Source organism: Octodon degus, unplaced genomic scaffold (genome assembly GCF_000260255.1).
Source record: "Octodon degus isolate 3935 unplaced genomic scaffold, OctDeg1.0 scaffold00240, whole genome shotgun sequence".
In the NCBI taxonomy this organism is placed as follows: domain Eukaryota; kingdom Metazoa; phylum Chordata; class Mammalia; order Rodentia; family Octodontidae; genus Octodon; species Octodon degus.
The window spans coordinates 2,677,352-2,696,613 of NW_004524816.1; the positions used below are offsets into that span (position 1 = coordinate 2,677,352).

Genomic DNA, 19,262 nt, shown 5'->3' on the forward strand with positions numbered 1-19,262 from the left:
AAAAATTATACAGATTTCTGTGTCATGGTGATTAAGATTTTTACACTGTGATTTATGCCTACTTTTTTTTTTTTTTTTTTTTTTTTTGGCAGAACTGGGGATTGAACTCAGATCCTTGCATTTGCCAGTCAAGTGTTTATCCTACTGAGCCATCTTCCCGGCCCTTTATTGCCTACTTTTTATACGGGATATTTGGCAGGAGATAAATTACAATGAACTTTGTTATTATGTACCCAAACATTAAGGTATGGAACTTAGGAGGGCTACATGAATTTTATTTGTAAACCATGTACAGAATACTTGGTAACTACCTTCATACCTTATCTGCTTAGAAGTAATGAGAGCATGGTTTTGAGTAAGACACTTTTTGTCTGGCCACAGCAGACATTACTATTATGTGACTCTTTAAGTAATTTAATCATTTTAAAATCTTCTAGGTTGTGGGATGTGTGGCATAGCAGATACTTAATTTTGTATTTCAGGTACTTATGGAGTTGTATATAAGGGTAGACACAAAACTACAGGTCAAGTGGTAGCCATGAAGAAAATCAGACTAGAAAGTGAAGAGGAAGGGGTTCCTAGTACTGCAATTCGGGAAATTTCTCTATTAAAAGAACTTCGCCATCCAAACATAGTCAGGTATGGTATGCTGTCTGAACTGTAGCTATTTTCTACATCCTATTTCAAATGTGAATTTCAGTCTGGAAAGTTGTACATTTTCTTAATTTTTGGCCCAGCCTTGCTCTTTTTATTTATTGATTGTAAAGACTGGGCATAAGTATAAGAATAGTTGTAAAAGCAGAAACAGTTAGAGGGGCTGAGTTGCTAGGAAAGCAGGGTGGGTTGGGCTTAGGGGAAGGCAGCTCAGAAAAGCTTTGTCAGCTTTCTCCAGCTGTGGGAGGCCTAGTCCTGAAAATCAGTCTTTCTCCCTCAAAATTTATTTCTGCCATTTACGTAAGTGGGAGGACAGTCTGAGTAATGGGTAGCTAATCTAGACACATTTTGAAATAACAGCTTATTAATAATGTAGTGCCTCCTGTATAATAAAACTTGTTATCCTGATAGTCCCTTTTCAAATTCTAGATTTATATCAAGGTTTGTTTTTTTTTAAAGTTTGGAAGCTACCATCTCTTTCCCCCCTTTTGTAGTAATTACATTTTGTAAAAGAGAAGCTGAATATATTTGCTGGATTGTTTCTTTCCTATAATTATTTTTATCCTTCAGTCTTCAAGATGTGCTTATGCAGGATTCCAGGCTGTATCTCATTTTTGAATTCCTTTCCATGGATCTCAAGAAATACCTGGATTCTATTCCTCCTGGGCAGTTCATGGATGCATCACTTGTTAAGGTAAGAAGCTTGAGTACTTTTATTATCATTTACCTGCTGTGAAAGAAGTTTTCTCTATGTAGAAGTACTTGGAGAGAGTATTTCACTTTCCTCCCAGACAGACTAGATTAACATTTTATCAGCTAGTGCTTCTGACAAGTGAAAAGTGATGTCTGTGATAACATGAAACTGGAAAAAAAAAAATGCTATTTGGAAATTCTGGGCTTTCTTTGGTTGTCAGGGAGGTTTAAAACAGCAGGAAGTGGTGGTAAATGGCTTTATTTTATCCTAGTTTAAGATATGTTTCAAGCTGATTATGGTTGTACATGTCTGTAATCTCAGCATTTAGGAGTCTGAGAAAGGCTAGCCAGTTAAGACTAGCCTGCATTGCTTAGGCATCCTGTTTCTAATAGCAGAAAGGGGGAAAAATGGGCCAGCCAAATAGCTCAGCAGATTAAAGCACCTGCAGGCAGGCACAGGGGCCAGGGATTCAATGCCCAGGCCTGCTGTGCTGGCCCTGCCCCCAGGGCACACTGAGACAGACTGGGCTTTGTGGCATGCACCCCTGTAATCCCAACACTTGGGAGGCTATAAACAGGAGAATCACTACAAGTCCCGCCTAGTAGTGAGACCCTGAACAACCTGTAGGCCCTTCCTTAAAATACAAAAAAGGGGATGGGAGAATGTTTTGTTTAATATACGCTAGACATTTATTGTATTTCGTGTAAAATAAAAATATGACTTTAAGAGTATTAAAATGTGTAAATAACAGTATTTTATTATGCTAACAACTGATCATTCTTGACAGCTATTGTTAATTTTATTTGTAATCCTATGGACCTCATACAAGTGGAATTTTATGTATATATACATAAATAGCTTTTTAAGTAAACTTACCAGACATGTATATCTTTCTGTTTCTGTTTGCATTTTTGATAGAATTATTTAAGCTATTTCTATGTTGATAGACAGGTTGTTTTCTAGCTTGGTGATCTTATTAACCATGCTGTAGTATCTTTGTATTTATCCTGTGCACCTTTTTTTAAAAAAAAAAATAATTAATTAATTTGTGTGTGTGTGTGTGTGTGTGTGTGTGGCCAGCGCAGCCCACCAGGGGGCGGGGGCTGGCTGGCATGTGGTGCTGGGGGATTGAACCGTAGTCCCTGTGCTTTGCTAAGCTTGTTCTAAGTAGGTGCTTTAGATCACTGAGCCATCTCACCAGCCCTCCTGTGCACCTTTATGGATAAATTTAAAAGACAGTAAGATTTTTTATTTGACTTTTACCATTTTTTTGTTCATTTATAAATAGCCAGTACCTCTTCTCAGGTTTTAAGCATTTCTTTTGTTACTTTTTCCTTTTTATGTTTTTGCCTTATTTAGTTGTGTATACTGCTAATAAAGTTTGTGATATACATAAAAAGCCTTGTGTTGATTTTGATTATCAGTTTTATGTCTTGTTTAAATTTTCCTCACTTGAATATCATATATTAGTAAATAGCAGTATTTTTTTTTAATACTTTTAGTAGGGTCTCCCACCACACTCTCCGATACCTTTTTTGTCTAATTCTGACATGTTTTACTTTGGTTTAAGAGCTAGATATAAATCTAACTTTATTCCCAAATAGCCGTTGTCCTAACTGGATTTAATTATTTTCTAATGTCAGACTTCCCAGTATTTTATTGTGTAAGATACTTCTATAATACCCATGTTTTAAGTGACTAATTACATTGTCACTTTAAGTGCCAATTACATTGTCTTTGGTAAGGTATTTTATGATTAATTATATGTAAATATATAATCAGTATCCTATTTGCTATTTTTTTTGGAATATTTGACTAATGTTTTCAAAGAGGAAATGTGTGTAGGGATTCAAGGTAGAAATGAAGAAGATTGACTTCATTCAGTATAAAAACACGGCTAGTATAAACATACAAGAGAAACTAAGAAAATTCGACATAGGTGACTAGCCTAAGATTAAGAATAAGCTGCCGTTAATACATAAAAGTGGATTGAGTTGGTCAGGATACCGATGTCCATAGGTGAATGTCTTTCTCTTCGTTACACAAGCATATAGTGTATAAATGGACTTACCACTACACAAGTGCTTGTTAGTTTAAAATGTCCTACAGCTTTTTTGGTAAATATTCCCTGCATCATAATGTCTTACATCTTTAAAACAAATGGGATAAAGACTAGTTAGAAAATCATCTGTGGTATGATTAAGTTTCTTATTTCCTTTTTCCAGAGTTATTTGTACCAGATCCTTCAGGGTATTGTCTTTTGTCACTCTAGAAGAGTTCTTCACAGAGACTTGAAGCCTCAAAATCTGTTGATTGATGACAAAGGAACAATTAAACTGGCTGACTTTGGTCTTGCTAGAGCTTTTGGGATACCTATTAGAGTATATACACATGAGGTAAGTGGAATAGTGATTTTCATACTTTGGAATGTGTGCTTGATGAATTGTTTTCTGTATTTAAGTTAAAAAAAAAATAGTCGATAAGAAAGATTTCCACTCTGACACTATCAATTTCTTGCTTCTCATTCCAGGTTCACCTCTTATTACATGACATGTGAAAATACAATTAGAATTGTGATATTTCTCCTTTGCCAGATGCCTTATTAAGATTTGTCACTAGAGGGTACTGGAGAGGCATTTAGAGTTGCCACTATTTCTTAATAATCTTATTTATTCAAATCCCATGACAGTTTAATTATTTAAACTTTTCCCATTCAAATGACGATGTGGTTTCTTTCTCCTGATTGGACCTTCCCTGATACATGATCATATTGATTATAGATAGGTTTTGTTGCTTAAGGAGTGGTATTTCTGATACATGGTCCATTTATTTATTTATTTATTTATTTATTTATTTATTTTATTTTTGGGGCAGAACTGGGGATTGAACTCTGGCCCTTGCGCTTGCCAGGGGAGCACTTATTCTGAGCCATCTCCTCGGCCCCTATGGTCCACTTAGAAGTCACTACTTACTCCTTTGTTTTCATTCCCCTGCCCTTGCCTTCTTCCTCTCCTGAGTACTGGGAGAGTAAGTACTGAGTACTTGTGCCTGCTGGGCAAGTGCTCGTCCACTGGGCTGCATCTCTAGCCCTGTTGTAGGTTTTTTCAGTCTTCTATTGGCAGCTTGGCATTTTTATTTCATTTTGGGATGGAAAGGAAATGTTAAATTGTACCCATGCCTTCTGTAGAGTTGTGTACCTTTAAGCCCAAAGATAACTAGAAGTCAAAACTGGTAATATCTACCTGGTTAGATGTCTTTGTTGCCTGTTATTTCTTTGTGTTATTTTTCCCATCATTATAGGTAGTAGTATTTGATTCCTTACTTTCTCATTAGCTGTGCTGTAAGAGGTTTTATTTTTTCATTATGATACACTAAGATGGTTAATTGGTTCTATCTAGGTCACTGATAAACTTGGCTAGTTTAGCTGGCTAGTTGTGCTCTCAATTTCTGTTAAGATAGTGATCTTCGTTGTCCTTCTAGGGTGTAAGCAGTACCTGCCATTTCTGTAATATCAGTCCTAAGCCCCAAACCCATTATTTATATTTTTTTGTTTAGTAGAAGATTGGACCAATAACTGCTTTGATCTTTCTGCTTTTTGTGTTTGAAAAGTAAGAAAAGATAAGTGTGTTCTGCCTCCCTGTCATGAGTAGAAATCAGAAATTTAGTATTGTATAGATAACTGGTTTGCTTAGACAGTATTATTGCTGCCCACTGTAAAGCTTTCTAAAGGACAATCGTTATGAAATATAAATGTTTAGCTTTAGGTAACTTAGTGCACGTCTACTCATGATACAACTTGCTTTGTGGTAGGTAGTGACACTCTGGTATAGATCTCCAGAAGTGCTGCTGGGGTCTGCTCGTTACTCGACTCCAGTTGACATTTGGAGTATAGGCACCATTTTTGCAGAATTGGCAACTAAGAAACCACTTTTCCATGGGGATTCAGAAATTGATCAGCTCTTCAGGATTTTCAGGTACTGTTATTTTAAGCTTAAACTATTAAAAATCTTTTGTGTAAAATAATAAAGTTAACATATTATAAGCTAACAAGATGCTCTTGCTTTTAGTTAATGTTTCTGGTTTTGCTACTGTTTTCAGAGCTTTGGGCACTCCCAACAATGAAGTGTGGCCAGAAGTGGAGTCTTTACAGGACTATAAGAATACATTTCCCAAGTGGAAACCTGGAAGCCTGGCAGCCCATGTCAAAAACTTGGATGAAAATGGCTTGGATTTACTCTCGGTAACCAAGGCTTTACATCTTAAACAAGATATACTTTTATGCTTTACTGGCTTTAATACTATTCATGACTCTGAATGTATTCAGTCCTTTTACCTGGGAGAGAGGAAGAAAACTGACATGTTTTAAGTTTAATTTTTCCCCTGTGGTTTTGCAGTACTGGGGATTGAACCAAGGGCCTGGTTGCTCTGTATACTTTAAGTACAGGAGATGCCTTTATATTTTTGCTCTTCTCTGTAGTGCTAAGGCCGTGGACATGCTTTTTAGGCTCTCCACCCCTGAGCTGTATCCTTGTTGTTTTCAAATTAATGTAGTTGCCTTTTTTCCCAGTTTTTTGGTCACATTTACCAGTGAGCCCCTTTTTTTAGTCTATCCTAGAAAGAAGTGCTTTCTTTTTAGTTGATATTTTTAGTTATAACTCTTTACTTTTTGTACAATTTTTCTCCATTAGAAAGTTTAGAAGGACTAATGTAGTTTTTTTTCTTCCTGTATTGTATTGCTATTCCCAGTTAACAATTGTTTCATTTAAAAACAAGATGAAGAAATTAATCACCGGAGGGGGAAAAGCTTGCTTTAAGAAGCTTAGTTTATAACAGTTTTAAACTTAGAATTTTTAGAGGATCCTGTTCTATAAATCTTAGGTAACTTCTGATGCCAGAAGAAAAGCCTTAGGTTGAAACAAAAGGAAAGAAATATCCATTGCAGTATCATTAAATATATTTTCTAATTGGTCTTTGAGTACCTTTCAGAATCTATAAATCATGTCACCAAATTAAGCTTGAATTTTCCATTGCTTATAGTGAGGTCCAAAGTCTTTCACCTCTGCGTACGTCAGCTTCCTGTCACTGGGATGACATACTGAACACTTGCAATAGGGAAAGTTTATTTTGGCACACAGCTTCCGTGGGCTCAGTCCATGGCTTGCCAACTCCAGGGCAGAAATAACCATGGAGAAGGGCCCTGATGGAGGAGACCTGCTTGCGTGGTGACAGCCAGGAGTCTGAGAGAGAGAACGTTAGTCCATCCTCAGCGACCTGGCATACTAGGTGGAGCAACTCCATAGTCCAGTGACCTTTCAGAGTCCCACCTTCAAATGCATGGAACTTTAGGGAGACATTTTAGACCTAAACCATAAATTATTTTCTGTATCCGTATAGTTGGCTGCCTCATGTAGCTTGTGCTAAAGTAATGGAAATGTTCCAGACCCGACCTGCCTTTCACTTCTAAGCTTCTCAAACACAAAATTTTATTTATGTTGGTTAATGAAACAAAAACAAACCTCTAAGTCAGTTTACACAGTCTAAATATCTTGGCCTAGATCATTCTTCGGACTAGCTTCTGTATTGGAGTGTAGCTCATTTATGGTCTCCTAGGTCTGGTGTCCTCATTTGTAAAGTGATGATTCACATCGTGGTTCATTTTAGTAACACATTGTACTGTGGGGGTTTTCTTTTGTTTGAAATTTGAAGCTTCTTAGGAGCTGTATCCAAAACCACAATAATTAACTGCCACCATTTTAGGATTGTGGTAAATAACTTGGATAGCCGTTTAATTCTTAAATATAATTAGATATCTTTCCCAAATGCATGCCTTCGTTTTAAAGCTATATCTGAATGTTGTCTTACTATTATTTATAATTAGATTATGAAGATATGAGGTAATGGGGCAGATTATTCTAAACCTTGGAAATATGTGGAGGAATGAGATATTTATGTAGCTTGTGTTAAAAGTATCAGAAATATTCATTTAGTAGATTTTACTAAAATTATTAACATTGTTTATTGGTTTAAAAATATCAAGGCTTTATTCAATATTAGTTGATATTTCTAAGATTTTCTTCTTTTTCTTTTTCTCCCCAGAAAATGTTAGTCTATGATCCTGCTAAACGGATTTCTGGCAAAATGGCACTGAATCACCCGTATTTTGATGATTTGGATGGTCAGATTAAGAAGATGTAGGTTTCCAACAAAGAGCTTCCACATTATAATCTAGGATGAATAGTTGTATTTTTACTGTTGATTCTGTCTGTTTTTGTCTTTTATATTTTTCTTTGCTGTGAACTGAAACTGTACTTCACTTTCCATTTCAAAAGTATAACTTAAAAATGTAAATATTGTTCTATATAAATTTAAATATTCTATATTATGTGTGTAGATCTCACTGTGACAGTTATTTGTTACTATAAACTATAAATGTAATGCTAGTGTCAGGCATTGGGGAGGTTTTATTATTTGGCTAGTTCAGTCTGCCTTAAGGGCGTGTCTGGTGCAGCTCGTGGAGCTGGGGATCGAACTGTGTCCCCTTGCACCTGACTGCATTTGCCCAAGCTGCACTTCAAACAGCCGAGCTATTCGGGAAGCCCCCCTGGCATTGGGGAAATTTTGAGCTAGTTTAAATCACCTCATTCCTTATAGCAGTTACATTTTCCTATTGTTGGAACTACTGGAATTTAGGCAATTGTGCGAAGTTCAGTTTTCATTGAACTCAGTACTTCAAACTATAGTTAGAAGTATTTTTGTGCTCTGAATGCTTAAATTTTCGGTTCTATTTCTTGCCATGTGGTAACTATACAACCTTGCTAAAAATGAATATTTTTTTTTACTGGTATTTCAATTTGTGACCTAAATGTTTAAGCATTCAAGGTGATAGAGCTATACAAATCTGAGAAATGATGCTAAATTTATAAGGGTTTTCAGTAACTTCTAAAACTAACATTGCAGCATGCCAGAGTTTGCTGAGTTTTACAGTCTAAGATCAAGGGCTGTCCACAGCAGGGAAGAACAGTTTGAAAATTTATGAACTCGCCTATTTTTAGGTACATTTTGAAAGCTGTTTGTCTAAGTGAATTCTTATGCTTTGGCCAGAAGTAATAGCTATGAAGGAGTTGCTTATATCTTGGCTTTCAGGACTGACTTCACTTAAAAATTTTCACATTGTTAATTGGCAGCTCTCTGCAGATATTCTGATACATACTTAGCTAAAATCTCTAGCTCTGAGATTTTTTTTTTTTTTTTTTGGGTGTACCAGGGATCGAGCACTTATTCCACTGAGCTATCTCCACAGCCCTCTAACTCTGAGAATTAATTATAATTCTTACCTATGTGCGCCTAGTTCAAAATACTTGCTAGAGTCAAGAGAAATATCTATAAAAATAATTTTATTTCTGTTTTAAGATATATCTATTGTTTTATTGAACACATTTTTTTTTTTTTTTTTTTTTCTACTTCCCTATGGTTTGAGTCTGCATTCCTGTGTTAGGTTTTTTACCAGGTTGATTGGATGTGCAATGAGTGATCTGTCTTACTCTTTTGCACATATCAGTGAAAGTGTGGCAGTGGGGCAGCTGATAGTTGGTTGCCTTGCTGTAGAAGTCGTGGAAAGCCAACTTGCTGTAAAAGAATCCAGAGCCTGCAGATGGAAGTCATTTGGAGTCATATTAGGGAAAGTTGCAAGATTTCATGGTAGGAATTTGGGAAATGAAAAGTCACACAAAAGATTTCAGATAGTTCAGTGGCGCACATATCTACAGGCTTGTGTTTCCTTACAGAGGAAGAAAGATTGAAGTAGAACTGTTTTTCAAATTGTGACTTTATTTTAGAATTGGCATGAACCACTGGAGTAGAAACTATCTGTGTGTCCTACACATACTCTTGTTTCCGTTACACTAATATGAAGTGTATGTTTGGGACCTTAAAATGTGGCAGAAGGACTCAGTGGAGTCTGATTGTCCAAAACATCAACAATGCACCCATTTAGTACTGCTTTGGTAGACCAGCACTAAAAGATAAGATAGTAGGACACTGGCATCTGTAAGGTTTGATCTATTTCGATCTTGCTTCAAATACTTGCACAATAGTGTATGTCAGCTTCAGTGACTTGTTGAAAAGCTACCGAATCAAGATATCTCATGCATAGTTTTAAATAAATTTGTGTTGGGGTGGGGGGACCCTGCTTAGTTTTAAAATGATTAGATCATTGGGTTTTGCTCTGGTTCTGACCTGGGGTAGGTAGTTCACCCTTCCTTAAGCAGCCAGGCAGACCCCCACCCCAAACAGGTCACCATATTGATGCCAGATTTAGTGCAGACAGTGGTATACCACCACACTGCTCACAGAACTCGGGGACCCAAGCAGTCCCCCTACTTCAGCTCCCCAAATAGGACTATTGGGGTGGGACACACGCCCTAATGGGCCACTGGTTTTTAAATTTGTAGTGTGCTGGAAGTGCCTGGGAATACCTCTGGTGCTACCCTAAACAATTCTGATTTTGAAGTTGGGATATGCATGCCAGAGATAAATTTTGTTAAAAGCTTCCCAAGCTCATTGTGACAGAGCTTGTTATAAGTTGGTGGTAAGTTTGATGACTGGACATGTATCTAATTTTGTCTTAAAACTCCATAGCATCATGCAGTATTTAATTCTATTTCTGATTGTCTATATTTAGAGGAAGAAGTAGGCTAGGTATTTTAATCTTCAATGTGAGACCTTTATGTTCTTCAACACAGCTCTGTAATTACTGAAAATCTTAAATGTTATCCATCTTTTGAGGGTTTTTAATTTGAATATGTTGGCAATAGAAAAATACAGAGCAGTCAATAGAAAATATACAACAAAATATTATATGTATATGAATATGGCATATGTTCTAAAATAGTATTTTAGAATAAAATAACCTAATAAAAGTTGTTTTAGGGACTTATATTAAAAACTAAAATTTCAGTTAGTTAAATGTCTTGAAGTGCTTGAAAAGACTTGAAGCTATTGGTTGGAACAAACTTTAGTTCTGCAGTAAGATATGGTTCATAATAGGTCCATTTCAAATTTTTTTTACATATAATTATCTTCAAATATTTGCCATATTCCAAGGAATCTGAGCTTTCATAGAACAGAGGTAAGACGCGGTTTCTAGTTCATAGAGTTTCCTTGTACACTTGGGTAGCAGTTTTCCCACTGAGGAGCTCTCCACTCTTGCTTGTGATCGGAAGAAGCCCCCTTAATACTGGGGTTCTCTATTTGAGTCACAATACAGTGGCCCTGCAGTAATTGGCCCAAGGTGCAGGCACATGAAGTGAAGCCCAGCACCTTGTTGACCTTAAGCTGGGCGATGACAGATGCCTGAGAGACGTCTCCACTCTGGAGCCAGTAGGGATGAGATTCAAAATTGCCTATAGTCTGATCTTCCTGCGGCCTCTAACACTGGTGTAGATAATGGTACAAACCTAAACACAATATGTGTCTGTTGCCCTGTCAAAGGACTTGCACTTAGAAGGGATGCTTGTACTGTGTGTGTGCAGTACCTGCCTACCTTTTTCACCAGTCAGGAGCAGGAATCTACAGGAATCTCCCTTGAGAAATTATTTCAGAACAATACTTTTCTGTTAAGGGAATAATGCAATAAAAGCAGATTGTACTTGGGAGAATCTATTTGCTAATGATTATTAGTACTTTATATGTGAAAGGAGCTTTATAGTAAGTAGCGTGTGCTATTTCAATAGAAGTGTTCTATAAAAATGCTGTGAACTATGAAGTCCCAAGAATGATTATACCCTAATGCGTCCTTTACAGGAGGAAAGATACGTTCCCAGCTGAATGTAACCATTCATCTCCATGGTTCTGGTATCATGAAAAATTAATTACGTGGAAGAAATAGCAATGTGTTCGTGAAGTGTGCTCACTGCTTCTGGGGTCTTAAAGGGAAGCAGAGCAAATCTTCCTGGAGTCTGAGCAGTTCTAGAAACACCCTTGCTTCTGGTTCAGAATACTCTCCATGCACAAGCACTGATGGAAGGGGCTCAAAACACCTAAGAATCAGTTTTCCAGGTGAACAGTGTGCTGTAGTTTTGTCCAGTCAGCTCAACTTGAAGCCCCATAGCCTCGACCACAAGTGCAATCTTTAGGTCTTAATTTCCCACGCTAGTGGGCTCAGTAATAAGATAAAAACACCTCATGTCTCGCACCCCAAAATTTGGCATTCATAGGTAACCCACATGCATTTGGCAAGTCATTCCTAGCTAGTGAAAGGATAGAATTTTAGATTGAATGCCTGTTGGAGCATCATTTAATTCATTTATTTTACCAGTGAAGGGACTGCAGATTTCAATTACAGTTAGAAATAGAACTGGACTGACCTAAGGATTTTATGTTTTGGATCTGCTCTAATACTGAAATTGGGCAAGTCTATAGTAGAGTCAAGAAAGAAATTATGGGGACTGGTGAGATGGCTCAGTGGTCTAAAGCACCTACTTAGAACAAGCTTAGCAAAGCACAGGGACCGCGGTTCAATCCCCCAGCACCACATGCCAGCCAGCCCTGGTGGGCTGAGCTGGCCACACACACACACACAAAAATTAAAAAAAAAAAAAAAAAAGTATGCATTTTGAGAATGAAATAGGGAATTCTGATAGCCAATGAAGAGAAAGGAGTAAGATCTGAGTTGCATAAAATGGTTTTCATTCTTAAAAATTAGAAGTGAAAAGGCTCACATTACAAGTAAGCTAGAGGCCAGAGTCGCTTAGGTGTTAGGTGAATTTTCTGCAGGGACAAGTTTTCATTCTCTGCCTCCCAACCTCAGGTACTGCAGATACTTTTCAATAGCCAAATTCTAAGCAGTGACCAACTCCTACTCCAGTTTAATTACAGTAATTTATCAGACTGAGAAGCTAGGATATTACATCATAGGATCTGTGGATCCAGAAAAACCAAAGAGAGCAAGAGTAAGAGAGAGAGAGCGCTCCACCTTCAAGAGAAATGTCTCGTGTTCCCATGTTTGAAATATTTCCTGGCATGGCCAAAAGGCAAAGGAATAATATTCACAATGCTTGATGGCATTAAGTAAAAGGATTATTCAGAAAACTGGACTTAAACAGATGTTTATTTAAATACAACCAGCAACTCCTACTTTTCCTGTTATCTCCAATTATATGATGCAACATTTTTACCAGAAGTACTTTAACACCGCCTGCCAGGGAGTGAATAAACAATGCTATATTGGGCTAAAAACTGTTTGGGAAAAGGAGATGTCAGCAAAGCTGAGTGTTGTTTAAAGAAAACTAATTATCCAGCTACCTTTGACTCGGATCAAGTAAATAAGACCCTTCCTGAATTGTGCTGAGATGTTTTGTCTAGGTTTAAACATTTGGTGTTAGATATTTCATTTCTCCATCATTTGCCATGTTGAACAAATGGGTTTAAAGGATTCCTGGTAGTTAGCTGGGCTGCCATTACAGACTTTTCTGGAGCTGTACGAACTTTCTCTGCCTGTTCACTCTTGTCAGCCTAAAGCATTGTGTTTAAGGATGTGTTAAAAATCTGCATAACCGAGTGACAACATGATTTGGTTGCATTTGTGTGCATGGAACTACACAAGTGACACATAGGTGGATGTCTCATTTAATGTGTAGAATTTGAAATAATGCAGATACCACCAATTTCGGAGAATTCATTTCATATTCACAGCCCACTGAATCGTGGCCGGTCCTGTTGCCACGTGGCACTGGTCCTTCCTGCAGTCCTTTGTCCAGGCTGTGTGCACATGGGCTGTTGTTTCCTGAAGCCCAACAGCAGGTGCCTGTAGTGAGGTCTCTGCTTGTTTGAACATTTGCTGTTACCATAAGGTGAAATGTTTTTATGGTCCAAGCAGTCTCACCTGCGCCCCCAAGGGGGCGCCATCTTCTAGTGTTGAAAAGCACCTAACCCACCCCTAAAAATAGGGGGAAAAAAAAAGCCCTGCTAAATTCAGTGGATTATGGGGCCAAGGAGATGGCTCAGTGGAATAAGTGCTTTCCTGGCAAGTGTAAGGGCCTGAGTTCAATCCCCGATTCCGCATAAATAAATAAATAAATAAATAAATAAATAAATTCAGCGGATTAAAGCACCTGCAAGCAGGCCCTGGGCCTTCCGCCCTGAGACAGCAACTGAGATTGGGCGCTGTAAGTGTGCGCATGTAATCCCAGCTCTTGGGAGGCTGTAAACAGGTGGATAACTATTTAGTAGTGAGACCCTGAACACCCTGTAGACCCTAAGGAAAAAAACAACAAAAAAGCCTTTAAGAATATTATCCAAGGGCCGGCGAGACCTGCTTAGGCAAGCGCAGGAACCAGGGTTCAATCCCCAGCACCACGTGTCTGCTGGCCCATCCCTGGGTGCGCTGAGCCTGCCACCCAGACTGGGCATGGTGGTGCATGCCTGTAATCTGACCTAGATTTTCAGATAAAGCATTAGTAGAAAACACTTAAAGAAAAAAATAAAATATTTTTAAAATAAAAAAATCATTACAAAAAGGAAGCATTTCTGGGGCAGATTTAACCTGTTCACCCAGGGAGTATCTACTGCGCCCCTGCGGAGCCAAGCCAGTGAGATGGAAAGACACTTGAAGTAAACACAGTTCTTGCTCTGGTGGATTTTATGTTCTCTTTGGGGGAAAACAGATTCCTGGAAGTTAGTAAACGTGATTGGGATTTTTAAGACAGACTCCTCACGTCTCAGTGTTGACTAAGGCAGCCCTGCATGTCCGTTGTTCGTATTTGTGAGGAAATGGTCCAAGACTCGGTTCAGAGCTCCTAGGCCTGGGAGAAGGTATGCAATTTATGGAGCTTGTTGCAGAATGAAAATGCAGAGCCTCTTGCTCAAGAATACCAGAAATTCAGGTCCGCAGCAGCCAGGCACAGATTCAGTGCAGCACCCTGTGTGGCTGTGCGGGTCAGGCCTGTCCCGCAGGCCCTACCTTGATCCTTCGAAGGCCAAAGAGAAAAGAACAAAGTGGCAGCTCCAGTGTGCTCAGGATGCGGCTGTCTAGCAGGTGTAATGGCGAGGGGGTTGAAAGCTCCAAAGTGTGTTTCTTGCCACTGAGAGGACCCACGTCTGCTTGACACCTGCGAAAGCTACAGTCTGGAGCATTACTCTTACGAGGGATCTGCAGGATGCTGGCATAGAGGTTCTACCAGGTCTGCAGAGCTGGGGGCAAAGGGTCCCGCGCCTAGCACCCAAGACCACAGAGGAAGCTGGCAGGAGGGCTCGACCAGGCCACACCTGGGACGTGCAGCAAGCCCTACCTCTGCCCGGCCCTGTCAATGCACAAAGCAAGCCTTATCACCCATCTTCCAAGCAATGTTGTACAATTCAGATTATAAGGAACGCTACATTGTTGCCATTACCCTTCATCCAGCTTGATTATTTTACGTTTGAAACCCACAATATAGCTCATCTCTTACCCCAAATAAAGATATGTGTGTTAAGTTTTTCTTTATACTTTTACAGTGTTCATCAGTCTATCACATTGCATACTTTTTGTGCTACGTAAGTGGTATTATGTATTTTGACATTTCTTTGGCTTGGCTTTGGCGAGGTTGGATCACATTGATATGTGTATCTGTATTTTACTGTCACTGCTATATGGTATTCTATCATATGACTGTAATAAAACAGATATACCATTTCTCTTGTCAGTTGACCCCTACTTCTTAGGTTTTGCCCATAGGAACAACTTGTGGTGGGATTATGTTTGCTGCCACATCCAGCTGATTCAGTGAAGTTTAGATTCTTTTTCTTGAGCTTTATTGTATATGATTCTGCTTATGCATCTACACAGGTTGTTTTGGGATTTTTGGGTTTTTTTAATCTGACATCCATTTTTCCTTTATCTGTTCTGCTTTGTTTTCAGGGATCTGACCCATATGGGTTAATCTTCTTAGAATCCCGTGTCACTCGCTTGCCGATGGGTTGACAGAGTTGGATGGGGCTGGAAGGGAGAAAGTGTGGAAAGCAGAAGCCAGCAAACCCCCTCCGCCCCGCCCCTCAGTCTCAGATGCTGTCACTTCTGCAGCTCCACTGTCCATTGGACCAGCCCAGCCTGGTTCTGGCTTCCAGAGCCTCCAGTTCATGTTGGGTCTTTGCTTCCCGGCATGCTTCTGTCTAGACCGAGCAGGCAGTTTGCCTGGGGCTACTAAGCCCTGGTTCCCTTTCTGACTGCATTTCACCTCCCAGCTCAGTCCTTCTGTTGCAGTACTTGGAGTGATTTTTGTTTTCCTGGTTGTAACCTAACATGTACATTATACTTATCTTCAACTCTAAATTGCTGTCCAATATACTAATTCAGGCTTCTATCAGCATTTAAGAGTTCCTAATGGGCTAATCTTCACCAACATTAAGTGTTGTCAGACTAGGTTTTGCCAATCTGATTGGTCTGAAAAAATAGTTCACTGAATTTGATTTTTGTTGTTGTTGTTTTTGTATTCGGTGCAGGGTCTCACTATGCAGCTCGTACTTGTAGTGATCCTGTTTTCAGCCTTCCCAGCACTGGGATTACCACCACAGCCAGTCTCCATGGCAGGCTCATCACACCCAGGGTAGGGTTGGTGTGGCACGCGGTAACAGGGATCGAACCCTGGTCCCTGCACTTGCCTAGGTAGGCACTTAGTCCGCTGGGCTATCTTGCCAGCCTAATTCACTGAATTTGTATGGATCTAGGAAGTTAGTTTTGCTTTTGAGTATGCGTGCGTGTGTATGTGTCTGCTTTAAATTTGAGATGCTGTCAGTACATTGCCCAAGCTGAGCTCAAACTTGTGACCCTCTTGCCTCAGCCTTCCCGAGTGCTGGGATTACGAGTGGGTGCTACCACAGCCATTACTTCGCTGGAGCTTTAGTTTCCCTTTCTAGAGACTGAAGCTGCGTTTGTATATTACTGACCCCTCAGGTCTTCCCTTTGGCCTCTTGCTTGTTGGCCCACTTTTCCTCTGCATGGCCCTTGTAGATTTACTTACTAATGCTACCTACTAATTCTGTGTTGGATACAAGTATAGCAATTATCTCCTCCCATTCTTTGTCTTGTCACTTTTCAATAGTGCCTCTTCCATGGAAATTTCAGTTTCATATAGTTCTCAAATGGTTTTGTTTTCTGGAACTACACGAATCTTGCTGTCAAGATGGGATCTATCAGTCATGAGCTAGGTTGTAAAAAAGACCCAGAACGTGCTCTGCATCCAGAATCCTTGCACAGGATGTGTGCTGAGTGTTTGGCCAGCCAGAGAGCAATGTGCCTGCGTTTTCCACTGATGGTGGTGGCTGGCTCTGTACAGAAGGGGTAGCAGACCCATCTGGGAGAAGTAGGGTGTGTGGGTATGGCTTCATGGGGGCCAGCCTTTTCTAGACCAACTGCACTTGAAATGCATCTAAACTCAGGAGCATATTCCTTTGACTTTACACTGAGTTGGCTAGGAGAGTATACTGCACAGGGCAATTTCCTGAACAGTAACCAGCTCTGTTCAGTGCGACCAGCTGGCAGCCCAGAGCAGAGAAGACCCAGGCACTGTGTGGCCTGAACCTAGCGCTGCCACAGGAAGCGGAGAAGTCCAAGAACCAGTGCTCCACTGCCCAGCAGGCAGAGGCAGAGGAGCTCAGGACCACAGCCTGGTGCTCACCTGGCCTCACAGGCTTTGACCTGCCCCTCTGGCTGGCAGAGCAGCCTCAGACAGGAACCACTGGGGGATGCTCCAGGGGCAGACAGAGGGTGGATGGCACTTGAGTGTGGAGCAGCTCCTACTTCATCGCCACTTGGAAAACTCAGATGATGTAAAGGAAAGTACACAATGTTTTGCTCCTTTCTTACCCCATCTGCTGGGGTAAGTTCTGCTACCTACAAAGGAGAAGGCTTCAGAAGGTACAGAGGCCCCAAGGACTGGCTTGGGGCTGCGCAGTGAGAAGTGGTCAGTGGCAGCGCTGAGGGCCACATGAGCTGGCCCAAGGTGGAGTCCCTCACTACTGCCTCTGTCCCCCAAAGATTGGACCTAGACAGCACTAAGCTGCAACCCTGCTCCTTTCTTTTCTCTTATTTCTTACATTTATTTTGAAACATTGCCCAGGTTGTCCTCCAACTTGCAAGCCTGGCTCAGCCTGCCAGAGTGCTGGGATTACAGGCAGGTGCCACCATGCCTGGCAGGAATTGCACCTTAACTTTATTGTTCTAATGGTTTAAAAATACTTTTTACACTTTCAGTCATTCATTCATATTTAAATTAAGTAGACACCCCTGAGGATCCAGCAAGTCCCCTAAATCACCCCATATCCCTGAAGGAAGACAAGATAAGTGAAGCATGGGTCACCCCACTGAAGTGCTCCATTTCACATAACTTGCTGTTAGGCTCGAAGTGAATGACGCACGATCCACACTTTCACCCTGGACACAGCTCGGGAGCAGCTCTGCCAGAGCATCAGTCACCTGCAATGCAAGCCAAGTCCTTTGTCTTGTTTTGTGGCCACGTTCACTTTTCTGAGAACAAGGACACTGACCTAAGACAAAAACTCAGGGCAGTAGTGTTTCCCATACAGGAAGCAGAAGACAAGCTGTGCAAGGCATACCACCACCACAACAAAAACCCCATGTTTTCTTCTACTGTTTAGTGGAGCTGTAATGGTTTCCATATGTGGTGTTCCCCAAAAGTCTTATGTTTGGGGGGGATCAGGCACGGCAGTGCTGCACTCACCAGTGGAGGAATTCATCACCAAATAGTGGGTGGGGGGGCCTGTCCGAAGGTGGTGGCCACTGAGGTGCAACCCAATGGGATGTCACCGTCCTGGCTCTGCTCCCTTCTCTCTCTGCCTCCTGGTTGCCATGGTGTAAGCAGTTGTCCTCCAACCAGGACTTTGTGCCTTTCAGCTTCGGAGCCAGCCAGACATAGTAATGTAAGCCCGCGGGAACCTCCCATCCTAAGAGCTGTGGGCACCGGGAATTCTGTCCCAATGATGAAAAAATGTCGAATACAGTAGTCTTTCGATGTCTCTCTTATTGAGAATACATTTTGTACCACAAGAAATATATTAGCACAATTGTGTACATGCATATGTATTTTATTAATAAATAACTATCTGTGACGCATGTGCCTGAAAGTATTTTATTTCTTGGGTTGGCATTGAGAATTTGAGGTTTACTGCTATAAAACCATTACCACACTGCCTCTCTTTTCTGAACATTAGACCAAGTTCTTCTGACAGGCTAATTGGGGAAGTTTTCTAAAGCCATTGAGGTCAGATTTGGCCCAATTGTTGGGAAGAGAATTACACGAGGCTTCTGGAAAGGCAACTTTTGAGAGAGTTCCCTAGACTACCAGATCAACGTGGACAAGAAATAAGGGGTTCTGCTTTTCAGTAGCCCCTTCCTTCCTCTTAGCATATGAAGAGCTTCCTTTTTCACACACCTGGACAACCCGTCTGGTGTCCACTTTATCACTGGAATGTTTCTCTCCAGGGTTTTGCCTTGGGAAGCAGTTGAAGGCTATGTCGCAAGTGAAGGCCCTATTTCATCTCTGCCCTTTGTCCTTGTTCCTCTTCTAGCTAGAGTTGAGGGTATCAGCTAGGCTCCAGAGCGCCCCTCTCTTCTCCAACCATACATTTATATTGGGCTATAGAAGCCCAGCATGGTCCTCATGCATCAGTTTCTGGAAGTTTTCTCCCAGCTTTGCTGACAAGTTGAAGTTCTTGTCATCTCTTGTCTATGCATTGAATGCCCTGTGCTGCTTTCTTGCCTGGAAATATCTTTCACCAAAGTTGGCCTCTGAGGATTTGTTTTCACTTACATCTATAGTTTTCTGTTTTATTTTTCTTGACTCTATCCCTGCTTGCATCTCTGTAACATCATTCTTTAAAATTTTATTTTAAAGAGAAAAAAATAGATATTAAAAACCGTACA

General features: G+C 40.3%; 1 protein-coding gene across 1 annotated transcript in view; it reads left to right on the plus strand.

Moving 5' to 3' along the window:
- Positions 1 to 7,695, plus strand: part of Cdk1 (cyclin dependent kinase 1) — a 15,352-nt gene extending 7,657 nt beyond the window's left edge. Inside the window, exons 3-8 of the mRNA XM_004645880.2 lie at positions 483 to 639; positions 1,225 to 1,348; positions 3,574 to 3,744; positions 5,159 to 5,322; positions 5,447 to 5,588; positions 7,445 to 7,695. Coding sequence (XP_004645937.1) covers positions 483 to 639; positions 1,225 to 1,348; positions 3,574 to 3,744; positions 5,159 to 5,322; positions 5,447 to 5,588; positions 7,445 to 7,543 — 857 coding nt within the window. The 3' untranslated portion in view covers positions 7,544 to 7,695. The remainder of the gene's footprint in view (positions 1 to 482; positions 640 to 1,224; positions 1,349 to 3,573; positions 3,745 to 5,158; positions 5,323 to 5,446; positions 5,589 to 7,444) is intronic.
- Positions 7,696 to 19,262: the final 11,567 nt, after the last annotated feature.